This window comes from Sander vitreus, chromosome 23 (assembly GCF_031162955.1).
Source record: "Sander vitreus isolate 19-12246 chromosome 23, sanVit1, whole genome shotgun sequence".
Lineage (NCBI taxonomy): Eukaryota > Metazoa > Chordata > Actinopteri > Perciformes > Percidae > Sander > Sander vitreus.
Window position 1 is genome coordinate 5078806 of NC_135877.1, and position 13969 is coordinate 5092774.

The 13969-nt window shown below is 44.2% G+C and overlaps 1 protein-coding gene across 6 annotated transcripts in view; it reads left to right on the top strand.

The window, feature by feature from the left end:
• The window catches only part of nav3 (neuron navigator 3), a 221515-nt gene that overhangs the window by 127522 nt on the left and 80024 nt on the right, over positions 1–13969 (top strand). For all 6 annotated transcript variants that reach the window (XM_078243124.1, XM_078243119.1, XM_078243120.1 and 3 more), the window contains exons 9-10: positions 3762–3877; positions 12596–12704. In XM_078243124.1, coding sequence (XP_078099250.1) covers positions 3762–3877; positions 12596–12704 — 225 coding nt within the window. The remainder of the gene's footprint in view (positions 1–3761; positions 3878–12595; positions 12705–13969) is intronic.

Sequence of the window (13969 nt, forward strand, 5' to 3'; positions counted from 1 at the left end):
GTCAGTGGACAGTTGGGCTGTTAGAGACTTCACTCTGCTGTTGAGGCTCGGTCACATTGGAAAGAGGCACAGCGAAATTCATCCACGTGTCCTAAATAGTAGGTGTTTGACGTTTTGTGACAAAGGACGACATGCAGGGCTAGTTGGTGAACTTCAGATACTTCAGATAAACACGAAACGCCCTCTCTATAGCCGGCGTTTGGTTCGTCCATTCTGGGCTACTGAAGAAACATGCCAGTGCAACATGGCGGGCTCCATGGAAGAGGACCCGCTGTAGATATGAAGGGCTCATTCTAAGCTAACGAAAACACAACAATTCAGTCACCGGTGATTATCCACTAATGAAAGCATACTTATGAATTCTATATTACATTTCTGCCAATAGATTGTCCTAAATCCTATACTGTGGTCCTTCAAGTAAATGCTATCAAAATGAAACCTGCGATGCTTGTTTGGCATGCCGTGCTGATGCTCTGTACCAAATTTGGTGAAGATCGGCCATTAGGGGGAGCGCTATAATCAAGGTAGACGTGTGTTGGCCTATAACTCAATGAATGTAAATGGAAAATTTGCAATTGCAATTTACTACAGACCTTGCAGCGGAAGCATTGTGATATTCCCTGACATTTGCCTCGCCATTGTGACGCTTTGGGTTCCGCTTTCGCAGGCTCCGTGGGTCGTCGGGTGCAACTCGCGCCGGGGAGGCTTGGACCCCGTCATAACTGCTTGCAGTTCTAGCAAGCTTAATTAACATCCAGTCGCTGGTCAAAGTTCACCAATATTGTGCATACAACAAATTTGTGGCCCCCTCAACATATGTGTTCTTCTACACACCTTGTTCTTGCCTTTGAGGTACAGTGCAGATTCATGTCACCCCTCTACCTCTAAGATATGTCCTTGTGAGCATATTACTGTAGCCTTCATCTTCATCCTCCTGTTGCTATAAATGTTCTTCCTCGCCAGCTTGCAGCCAGTAAGCGTAAAGGCCTCCTGCTGTGCTGCAGTTCGCCAGCATTTTCAGCCCAATTAGGCATCGTTGTCTTCTTAACTTTCTCTTCTATGCCCATTTTAAGTTGTTGCCTGTGCCAGGTTTAGATCAGCGTGGTTGTTGGACTTTGCTGCAGTTAGTATGCAGGATTGATTTGTGTTCCCACCCCATGTGAGCAACTGTATCCTTCTCTGCTCCCATAACCTACACTGACCCGGCCAGTTCAGAAACAGAATCAGGAATGATAGAAATACTGCAGTGGTGATTGATTCTAAAACCAGGAGTAAAGAACAGCGACACATTATAAACAGGCCTTATCTGAATCTTTGAACCTTTTAAAAGTAGCACACTCATTTTTTTGTAAATAAAGATGTTCTAATACATCTGCTTTCTTATTTTGGGCACAAATTGTTGTGTGTAGCAGTAGTAGTGAATATCTCTGCCTCTGTTTTTGTGAATCCACTGAGGTGAGGGAACCTTGCAGGAAAAAAAAGAAGCTCTTTCACATGAGCTGAAGTCACAGGCAGATGCTGCTGTCGCAATTGGAAGCCAATTTTTATCTGCAACTCTGCAGGTGGTGGTGGTCCCCGGTGTGTGTGTGTGTGTGTGTGTGTGTGTGTGTGTGTGTGCGTGCGTGCGTGCATGCGTGTTGTGTTTATGGGAGGGATGAGTACTATACAGTAGCTTGTGCTCTGTCTGTGTGTTTTTATATGCAAGCTTTACTTTGTGTATTTCAGGATTCTCATGTGGTTGAAAGTGTTAGTTTGGACGCTTTTCATTGCGTGTGTGTGTGTGTGCGCGCACGCACGTGCGTGTGTGTTGCTGTTTGTGTTACTGTGTGAGTGTGCATTTCATTGCGTTTGTATGTGTATCATCTGTCAACGTGTTTATCTACATGTCTGTTTTTGACGTGGTTTTCTTGTCGCTGTGCACGCATGTGCGTAGGACTGTTATCTCATGAAGTGCGTTGGACTCAATCCTTTCTTTAGATCAGCAAACAAACAGTGGAGTGTGATGCAGCTCTGGGTTGAGGAGGAGAGGCAGTTGCACACACACACACACACACACACACACATATATTTCACGCACATACACTCTGAAGGACTCACAGAAAAGATCTAATCGGAGACTGTCCCCTTCTCCCTTTAGAGGTGTCCATCTGTTGTGACTAAGACCAAAAACTGACTCAGAAATTCAAAACAATGTTCTTGTTTAACATCATAGAAACACAGACTGGAAGATTTTTGCTCAAGCAAACTAAAATCTCTTAATTACTGGGTCTTTCTAACCCTTCAGTTCCGTCCAATGCATCTGCCTGACTCACTATCAGCCCTGTACTGTACATTTTTACTCCACAGACAATAATGAAATGAAAAATGTTTTTGTGATACTACATTTTTAATGTGATAATAGTTGTTATGCTATACTAAACTAAAACTAAATGATGCTAATGGGACATAACAAACTTTCATCCTTGGACAAAATGATCACAATGTTACAAATTGTCTCCTCTTGAGAAAATGATGTTAAGGTTTTTGGTTTCTTTTAGAATTGCATTATAAAACAACTTAATCCTTGTGCGTCACTAGGGACCCTTTTGTCTTTTAAATGTTTAATTTTGCAATCATTTTGGCTGTGTTAATGCACATGGCGTACTTTATGGCAAGGTTTTTTTATGGCAAGGTTTTTTTTTCCAAATTTTGGAAGTCCTATAATAAGTCTGTAATAAACTGTAGTCAAATTAGATTTGATTAGTTGTTAAATTAATCACCAACTATTTTGATAATCAAATAATTGGTTTGAAAAATTCTCTGAATGTGAATATTGTTCTAGTTTCTTCTCTCCTCTGTGACAGTAAACTGAATATCTTTGAGTTGTGGACAAAACAAGACATTTGAGGACGTCCTCTTGGGCTTTGGGAAACACTCATCCACGTTTCACCATGTTCTGACATTTTATTGAGTAAACAACTAATCCATTAATCAAGAAAGTAATCGTCAGATTAATGGACTATGAAAATGATCGTTATGTTGCAGCCCTAGTCAAAATACAGACATTCAGACCCTTAAGGACAAAAATGTCCCCTTTGAAACTCATTAAAATCACAATTGTTGATCCCACGGCCATTACAGCATAAAATCATGCATTCTATTATATCAGGATTTCAGTCTAGAGCCCTGGCTTCAAAGTTGTAGTTTTTACTATTTTCCACCAGATTGAGCCATTTTCTCATGTTTGCCCTGCGGGGCAAATGCAAATTTTCCTGGTTTCCGCTCGGGGCATTGCTGCTGTATTATGACCCACTCAGTGTTTGATGCAATGCATCAAATCAATGTTGTTGTTAATCATTGACATATCCCAGACTGTGGAAAAAATCATACAGAAGAAAACAACAAATAAACTAGCATTTAACTAGCATTTAAAAGGTTAACATTCTAAAAAATGAATGAATATTTGGAAGTAATGATTAGGACAGATGTTGGTTAAAAAATGAACGCGTTGAAAGTGGAAAATAATATTAATATATCATATCATTTCAGTTTTTGACACTGTCATTTTTGTCCTCTAAGGACACAAGAGCAACTGTTTTAAAGGGGTGCACAAGGATTAAACATCTTTCATTGCATTGTTTGACTGTAAATAAATGAACATGACAACAGAGCTGTAAAAACTCCCCTCCATGGCTCTTTTGAAAATGACTGCAGTGGAGTCAGCCATATATCTCAGCCTGTCTTTATAACTGCTGTGTACTATTTGTTCTTTGTGCCTTCAGGACATTCTCAGAAAACGACTGCACCATGGTGGCCCCAGCAGACCCCTGCCTCAGCCCCACCAAGGGAGAGCTGGTCTACAGCAAGACAGCCAAACAGTGCCTGGAGGAGATATCAGGTACGGCAGGTCAACACACACACACTGCAGGCTCTGCATGCATGATATTTCTCTGTGTGGGTGTGTAACTGTGCACATGCCTCTGTGCATTAACATTTGTCTCTTGTTATATTGGTCATGCATTGGCATATAGGGATTTAACCTTTAATCTGCTGCTCAGCATTTGTATTTAACTAATGTTGACTGCTGACTGCAGTGCTGCTCTACATGTGAGAGGAAATATTTAGGTAATGCAGTTGCCCTCTTTAGGAAATAGAAGGTTTAGCTTACATTAAGACTGTTGTATTGCATTATGGATTAGCTGGTCTACCTAACATTTAAGGAAGAGCAGGCTGCAGGGTCTGTTGCAATCTTAATGCAGGATAGTTACAGGTTAGCTGCAGGATGGGGGAGTTTTTTAAGGCTACTGCTGTGGATAGGACAATGTACTGGTGTCTTGTAGCTAGTGTGTGTGTGTGTGTGTGTGTGTGTGTGTGTGTGTGTTTACTGGGGGGATCCCTGTTCTGCGCTGGTTTCATGTAGCGAAGGGAAAAGGTCAGCGCTGACAGCCGGACACAGGGAGCATTTGCAGCTCTTTGTTTACATCCCTGTAGGCTGCCATCATGTGTTACAATCCCAGCTCTGCATCACGGCCAGCTTTATGAGTGACACATCATCAACAGTACATACTAGGGGTGTAAAGGTACACAGATGTCACTGTTTGGTTCGTAACCCGGTTTAGGAGTCACGGTTCGGTGTGAGTTCGGTAGAGTGGAACAAGGACAATGCATAAGGATCAGTTTGTTTTCATTTATTTTGAACAGACAGTAGTGCAAAATCCTCTTGCTGGGGACTGAGAGCATTTTGCCCACTGGCAACTTTGGTAAAGTTACTAGTGCTACTTTATTGAAAGAAAAATGAGGAACATTTCAAATACTTCTGTATTACACTTTATGAACACAGACCACTTTCCCAAAAGACAAGAGGTGACAACAGGCTATACAACTGAAAAGCATTTCTTAGCATATGAAACTGAAAATACAAAATACATAGCATAATACAAAATAAAACGTTTGCATTAGGAGCATTGTTTCAATTAGTTTCTCCTTGGCTATATTTCAACCCCAACCCCAAACTCTTTGAGTGTATGATCCCATTTCACTATGATTGTCATGACACCTATACAACAGAAAGCTGCTGTTCAAATCATACTTTTTGTAACGACTGCAAACGTCTATATTGTCCTTTAATGACAGCCAGTGGACATCTGTGCAGTTGAGCTTCTGCAGCTGAGAAGTCAGTGCAGAGGGACGTTTGACCAGTTTGAAGGAGTTTCTAACCACAAACATAAATTCCTGGCAAGGAGCAGGTTGAGAGTTTAAACCAGGCAACACACAATCACACCACAAACCACTGGCACAGAGAGATTCCATTGTTTTAATTGAAAAAGGAGACTTCAGCTTCAACTCACATCCTATTTTACATTAAAGATCTTTGCGTTGCCTGGCATTTATTCGCCAATACCCACTGTATTGTCTGTTTTAAGCACCATTCAGTGATTAAGATCACTCCCAAACATTTTTAGGAGAAAATGCCACTTGGTTTAAATGGTGGATATCTTAATTTTTTTTCCCATCCTTATAATAACAGAAATATACATGATGATAAAGCAAACAAACAGCTAAGTTAATGGAAAAATAAGATGTCAAGCTCAAAGTGAAGCCAGAAGAAAGTGTCTACAAAGAGCAGTGTGCACAAACAACAGCGCGTGATTAAAGGTTATGGGATGTCAGGTCGGCAGTGGCATTCCAGGCATTTTGCTTCGGTCGCGGCTTTTCCGTAGCCCATCATTTAAAGGATAGAATTAGACTGCAGCGCGGACCATTCCCTTTGTTTGGGGTCCATTTCAAACACTTGCTTTTTGTTGTTACACGTTTCATGGTCATTTCACATTCTTCGCTTCCCCGACTCTTTCTCCATAGAGGGGCTGAAATGAGTCTCTGAGAAAGTGTATGCATACCGCAAATGCCACATGACAAGCCTACTCATTTTACATATACAAGCTCTTTATTCACATGTTGATTCAAGCTTTTGTAAAATTATTTGTAGACAAGAAAAGTAAAAAAAAACAAAAACAGTTTAGGGTAAGCTCTGATGTAGTTGTATTGGTTTGTATCTGTCTGTTTTGATTAATAATGAAATAAAAAAATTGGGAACAGCTGCTGACTAAAATGTAGACGGGTCTCACACACACACACACACACACAATTAGGAAATCTTGATTATGGTTTCTGCGGCAACTGCTTCCAGTCCCTACTAGATGTTGGTAACTATGATTAAAGAATGTGTGGAAGACAGCTGTGACTGATAGCGACAGGGCTAATAAAGCTTTCACTGATTGATGGGGATATGTTGGTTCTGTGGTCTCACTGTTGATCCGCGGTAAGCCGCCGGCTCGCTGCTTTAGCTCATCACGATAGCATTTAATTAAGTCGGGCGGCCAGCGCGGTGCAGCAGTGGCTGCAAGCTTACAGGTGCTGCTGTCCAAACAAGTCACTGTCACACGGCGAGGGAGAGATGGAGAGACAGAAAGAGAGGGGGAAGGATAGCGTGAGAGAGAGGAGAGGGTTAGGAAGAGGAGGGAAGTGAACAGAAAGTGAGAGAATGAGAGGGGATTAAGAGAAAGAGAGGGTGATAAGCACAGAGAAGGAGGACTGAGAGAGAGAGAGAGAGAGAGAGAGAGAGAGAGAGAGAGAGAGAGTGTATACTGCAGGAATGAACAAGCAAACCGAGAGCTATGTGAGCCCGTTCGCCGGCTTCGGCACCCGCGCATTCTCCGCTGTGAGGAGAGAGGCACTGTCAGAGCGGAGGCAGGAGAAGTGTGGCGGTGAGCTGGTAATTAAAGGAGGAACAGAAGGTGGAGGGAGTGAGATACGGGTGAACGAAAAGAGACGTTTTTTAATAGGGGAAAAGATAAGAGTGTGAGCGCAGAAGGGAGAGAGAGAACGTGTTAGTGAGGGAAGAGAGATGTGTGCGACGCGTTCATCCACGCCCCTGACTGTGGTGGAGTCAGAGAAAGGAGCCAAGAAGACAAGGCAAAAAGCATGAGGGTAAGAGAAGCAGTGGAAGAAATAAGTGTGTGTGTCTGGCTCAACGTCTGACCATGAGCATGGACTGGCTCAAGGATGGATGTGGATTCTACCTACATGCCTGAGAGGGAAGTTTCCTCTCCGATCTTCGCTCCGTGCTCGCTTTCCCTCCAGCTCCCTGAAGCCTGGAGCTCAGTCGGGAGGCGTGAGACGTGGGGACACATCTCTCTGCCTCCTCCGTCCTCCGGTTCCTCCCTCCCTCCATCTGCTCTTCTAGTGACAGTGCAGCCAAGATGTGAAACAGAGAGCTACACACAGGTGGATCCACTTGCATGTATAGTTTCACTCGCTGAGGCACCAGAGGCGCAAAGGCAGAAATGAAGAGAGGAGCGGAGTTCTCGGTGTATCAGGGAGGCAGCCCCGCTCGGCGGCCTCCCCAGCCTCTCCCAGACAACCTCAACCTGCGGATCAAGCAGCGCTCGCTCACAAACCTGACCCTGCTCAGCGACAGCGAGCGGCGGGTTTACTCCTTTGAGCTCGACGAGCCACCGCCTCGTCTTTCACAACCCCAGAACTCTTTGTCGTACTCGTCCTCCACACAGCGGGCAGGAGGCAGCCTGCAGGGAAGCCCGAGGAAGGAGGTGGTCACAAGGGGCGGAGGTGTGCGGGGCACCAGAGCTCGATCCCTGTCACTCTCCCTCACCAAGGTGCTTTCTCAGTCAGAGCACTCCCTCATCCCGGTCCCTTGGCGATGCACAGGTGCAGGCGGGCGGCCACAGCGGGCGTCATACAGCGGCCACCCACGGACGGAGCCAGCGAGGACGTCCAGGGAGGAGGGGGGAACAGATGAAGAGGGCAGCAGCGGGCGTTCAGACGAGGAGCCAGCAGCAGGCAGGGGTGGTGGGAAGCGGGCAGGCAGGGAGAAGGATGGCGGGTATTGGGCAGAGGAGGAGGTTTCAGGGGGAGGTCCGCGTGAGGGAACGGCTCAGCTGGATAAAGAGGTGATCCTCACCATGCTGGGCGACCTGGAGCAGGTGCTGCACACACCGCCTCGCCCAAGTAAGTCAACACAGTCAGCAAATTCCAGGAAATGAGCATGCATGTGAAAGGCATAACGTACTATAGACACAAATCATTTTCAGGATTACTATGACACCACCATGACACCACGAATTGGAAACTTTGTACAGGAAGTAAAAGAAAATATGTAAATGTGAAGTGACTAAGTTTTTGGTTGAGTTTAAAAATGCAAACTTTAGCAGAATATTGTGTCGAAGCAGAAAAAGCCTTCAATAAGCTGGTTATGTTCTTAATCCCCATGATGGGGAAACCTATTTCTCAGGGCACACCATTAGCATTTTAAGACATCATTTAAAAGAAATATGTGAGAAAAGGCTGTAAAAGCACACACACACACACACACACACACACACACACACACACACACTCACACTCACACTCACTCACTCCTTCCTACTTACTCAAGTAGCAGGAGTTTGAATTCATGGACACATCCTTTTTCATCACTTGCATCTACCGCACACTCACAGTATGCAAAAGAGGCCCTGTGCTGTGTGTGCAACATTGTCAAGTACTGTACTGTGAATTTAGCAGCTGGAGTCTAACCTATACCTACAGGTACCTCACCACAACTCATCAGTGCCATGGAATGAATGATTTGTGCTTTTGGAATGAGCACCCATGTACAGACCTGGCTTTGATGTGAGAGGAGAGGGAAGGGATGTGGGAGGGGAACGTTCAGTTGATTTTTTTTTTTTTTTTTTACGTAGATGTGACAGTAGAGAGGATTATTGTGACTCTACAGATAAAGCAAAGTCAATTTGTGCAGCACGGCAGGGTGAGCTTTGGCAATGGGCAGCTTTTCCTTTAAGCAGGTTGAGGCATGATGCAGCATAAAGAAGACATACCTTGAGATATAGATGATGGAAAAACAACACCTCACCCACGGTTGAAGCAGCTTTTATTACTTGCACCTCCCTCACTGCCTGTGAGTCACATAGCCAACATGATCAATAGCTTATTATTACACCTTTGTGTGTGCGTACGTGCGTGCGTGCGTGCATGCATGCATGTGCTTATCTACACTCTGTTCATGCATACAGGTGTTTGTTTTTTTCTTTTTGCGTACATGCATGCCTCCGTATGTGTGTTTCTATATGTGTGTCAGAGATCTATCCAGACTGCTCCGAATCCATTTCCATCTTTAAAGAACTCTTTCACCCCGTCAAAGGTGGCTTTCCAGCTGCTGTCGTGGCAGTTTGAGCTTTTAGCCTCAGGGAGCAGTTGTCGTTGATGCGTATTAACAAGCTCTCAATGTGCTGCAACACCTGTTAGGAAACGCATTGTGTACCTTCCCTCCTTTCGAGCCCTTTTCGATCCTCCCCACAGACCCAGTTTGGCTGCTGAACAGCCTCACCGGGCCAAGAGCTGGACAGCAGCTTGAATCCAAATAAATGCTTTGTGGCTTCTCCCCTCTCTGTAGTGTTGGATACTGAAGTGGAAACACCAGCTATACATGTGTATAAGCAGCTACTGCGTTGGGATATTAGGTGCTTGGGATTTAGCTACACACACGACGGATACTCTTCTTGATCCGCAAAACGGTGCTGAGCTGGTAATAGGTATTGTATTTTGGAATTATGAGTGTGCAAAGCGTTGGCCTGTACTCTCCGGTGCAGGGGAGACCTTTGCTCCTGTACCTCAGTGAATCGCTCACACACTCGCACACAAAAAAACAAACATAAATGCACACACACGCTTTGGTCTGCTTCACAATGTTGCATGAAGTGTGCGTTCATGATGGAGACTCCAGGGCCAGATCACCTCATGACACTTGTATAATGGGATTGTAATTGGATCTTTCTTGAAGGGGCCCTGGTAAAAGGAGGAGAGAAGAGCAACATGAAGAAAGGGAAGAAGAATAATTAGAGAAAAAGAGAAATTCAGATAACAGTGATGCTTTGAGTTTGTGGTACCAGAGATCCATCCCCCATTAAATTCTTAGACTGGATTTCCTTTCCTTATGGAGCTGCAACCCACTGAAAAATGACAATAGGATATCATGCTGGGCTTCCAAGGAAACCTTTCATCACTTAGTGTTGTGTCAGATGAGTTCCATCCTGACAGGAATAAATTCAGGGTCCGGAAGCTTCCGTGCATTGGATGTGAACACAATTTTGTCACTGTGATGGGATATATTGCTTTTTCTAGTAAGTTTTGGATTCATTCATTAGATCATATGCACCTCATCGATTTCTAATTACTGGCCATAGAGTGGAAAGCTGATATGGGGTCAGAGGTTAAGAACATGCAGCACCACCTCTGCCTCACACAATCTTCAGTCTGTTTGCTCTGCAAAGATAAAACATGACCTTGATTATACCAGACTGCTCTATACCCCGTGAGGTCATTACATAGTACCCTACAGTATAATTGAGGTCATGTCTTGACTTAATTTTGGAAAAGAGGTTTTGAGTGCAGACATTGACATAATGTTTGAATCTTTCTGAAATTGTAAAGTCTTTGAATCTTTCTGAAATTGTAAAGTCTTTAAACAATGTGACTGATGCCACATTTCCACTGCATGGTATGGCACTGAACTCGACTCGCTCTTTATTGGTTTTCCATCAGCAAAAGTTGTTAATAGTACCTGGTACTTTTTTCGGTGCCACCTTGGTTGAGGTTCCAAGCGAGCTGAGCCAATACAAGAAGGTTGAGTTAAAACACTGCAGACCACTCTTGCATACAACTGCCATTTTTGTGTTCACTAGACCCAGATTTTGAAAAATGGAAGCCTGCAAAAACATGCCGTATGCTACGTCGTACATTTCGCCATACAATTGACGAAGTGCAGACGTTCCTCTGTTTGGTTGGTTGAAGAAAGATGATGTCGCGGCAGTTTCATGCGGCGCCACTATGAGAATGGGGTACTGTCAGCTGTAGAAAACAAATAGAGAAAAGGACCTGGTACGAAGAGTGAGTTGAGTCGAGGAGGAACCATGCAGTGGAAATGAGGCATTAGACAGTGACTCATTGATTGAACCTTTATTTAAGAGGCTCTCTCTACAGGACAGACATGGCCAAGATAACTGCACCATTTACCATACTTACAGCATATAAAAGAATCATTCCCTTTTAAAAAATTCAATGTCACAGTCGCCCCCTACCTGATGAACAAAGTGACTCTAGCAATGTGCATTGTCACACAGCGCACATCAAAACAGGAAAATTGGTGTCAGTGTGCAAGATCAGCTACATACTGGCAGTCTGTTCAAATCAAATATTTTTTTCAGTGTGGGGAAGAAGACATGACCTGTAGAGGCCAAAGAAATAATGCAGAGCACAATTTTGCACACTGTGTATTTTTATTCAAATGAAATGTATCCAGTGTGCATTTTTGCTGGAAAGTTTATCCAAATGCCTTGAGGTAAACTCTGAAATTGATATATAGTTATCCAGGGAAAACCGGCTGAGCTTTTCTGCTTATTTTCGACACCGACCTGCTTCATAATCTAGCATATGAACACCTCAACAATGTTTCTCCCCCTGGCACTGAGCTGCGCCACAGGAGTCGCTGGGGGCCTTTTCAAACCTCCAATATACCACTGCTCCCATTTGCCCATATTTGCCCCAGTCACTGTAATCACAGTAGCTTGCTGTCAGTATGTCTGCTCAGAGCACTGAAACCAGCACATAGTGAAAGAGCACAGCTTCTTGCACTCATCTTACCATCACACTGCATTGTTGACTTGTTGTTGACTTGACACGAGATCTGCTGGATCAATCATCTCCATCGTAGAGACAATTGGACACTGGAAAGCAGTGTGATCGGCATCCCTTCTATGTCTAATGCCACTTGTTAATTACCCATTCTGTGGTTCCCGCCTGCGGATATAAGCTAGCTTGACAAGCTGACAGAGAGGCTTGATTGGAGCAGACAAGCAGATACTTTGGTGTGCGCCCACAGCTCGCAGTTCTGAAATGCTGCCTGTTAGCAGCAACAGGCCTAGGCAGGAGTGAAACAAGTGCCTAAAAAGAACATGAAACATATGACTTTTAGCTGCATGCTGCTGTAGGACGAGGTAGGAAGACAGCGGACTGAAGTGGCTGTGTTTTTTCAACGTGCCTGACTAAGAAGCACAGCTGTGACAGAGTTTGCTTCCGCAGACACGACTGTGTCCCAAACTAACCGACAGAGCGCGTGGTGTCATGGCACGACATTTCAGGCATTGGCCTGAAGGAAAAAATGTCAGTACTGTGTAAAATAATGTATCCACTTTTTAGACTAAAGGAAGGGCATGTGGTGCAGCCTGACAGGCTGATTCATTGAATGGCTTCCCAATTGTCGACATGGGGTTTGGAGACGTGCAGCTACGCTGGCTGTCATCGTGATCGGTCATCATTCTGTTTCCCCACTGAGACGTTCAGTGACATGCAATCAAATGCTGTATGTCAGATGTCCTCCTCATATTGTGTCTTTCTGCATGTGTAGCCTTTGTGGGTGACTTCTGTGTGTGTGTGTGTGTGTGTGTGTGTGTGTGTGTGTGTGTGTGTGTGTGTGTGTGTGCGTGTGTGCGTGTGCGTGCAGGTCTAAATATTTCGGTAAATCATATAAAATGTGTGTCTCCAGGAGAGGATCCTGAGACAAGACGCATGAGGACGGTGAAGAACATCGCTGACCTTCGGCAGAACCTGGAAGAAACCATGTCCAGTCTACGGGGGACACAGATCAGCCACAGGTAGGCACACAGATGGCAAGCCCCCCCCCCGTTACTTACTGGAAATGGTAAATGGCTCTGGTCTGGTTTTTGGATAAGAAAAGTGATATAAATGCAGACAATGAATTTATTGGGATATCGTAGGCCCATGGATATATGATGAAAAGGAACAAGGGATTGATTTTAGTTTTGGAGATACATTTGTCCACATTTTTTCCAGGCAGTCGTATCATCATAAACTCACTAAACTGTCAAGGCTGTAGCTACAGCACATGCATAACTGAGCAGTAATTCACTCCTAAAACACAGTTTAATGCCACCACTTCCTTTTTCTTACAGTCAATCTGTTGCAATCTGCTTCTGCAGTGGCATTTTATTCACAAAGTCAGGAGTTTTAAAGGTCCCATGGCATGAAGATTTCACTTCATGAGGTTTTTTTAACATTAATATGAGTTCCCCCAGCCTGCCTATGGTCCCCCAGTGGCTAGAAATGGTGATAGGTGTAAACCGAGCTCTGGGTATCCTGCTCTGCCTTTGAGAAAATGAAAGCTCAGATGGGCCGATCTGGAATCTCCTCCTTATGAGCTCATAAGGAGGAAGGTTACCTCCCCTTTCTCTGCTTTGCCCACCCAGAGAATTTAGCCCGCCCATGAGAGAGAGAGAAAGACATCATGGCTTTCAAACGAGCAAAGTGGCAGTTGGTCAAGGCCACACCCCCCCCTCCTCCTCAATAGCTACAGACACAGAAATGGCACATCCTAAGGAAAGCTCATTGTGGGACTGGCTCTAGTGGCTGTAATTCCGCACCAAGGCTGAATTTCAGGAAAGAGACTTTAGATACAGTATTAAGGGACCACTAAGGCCTATATAAAAGAGACTTCAGATACAGTATTAGGGGACCACTAAGGCCTATATAAAAGAGACTTCAGATACAGTATTAGGGGACCACTAAGGACTACATAAAAGAGACTTCAGATACAGTATTAGGGGACCACTAAGGCCTATATAAAAGAGACTTCAGATACAGTATTAGGGGACCACTAAGGCCTATATAAAAGAGACTTCAGATACAGTATTAGGGGACCACTAAGGCCTATATAAAAGAGACTTCAGATACAGTATTAGGGGACCACTAAGGCCTATATAAAAGATACTTCAGATACAGTATTAGGGGACCACTAAGGCCTATATAAAAGCATCCAAAGAGCACCATGTCATGGGACCTTTAAATGAGCTCCACCAATCATAATACATTTTAAAACAATTTTAAAATGGAACCCAAATAA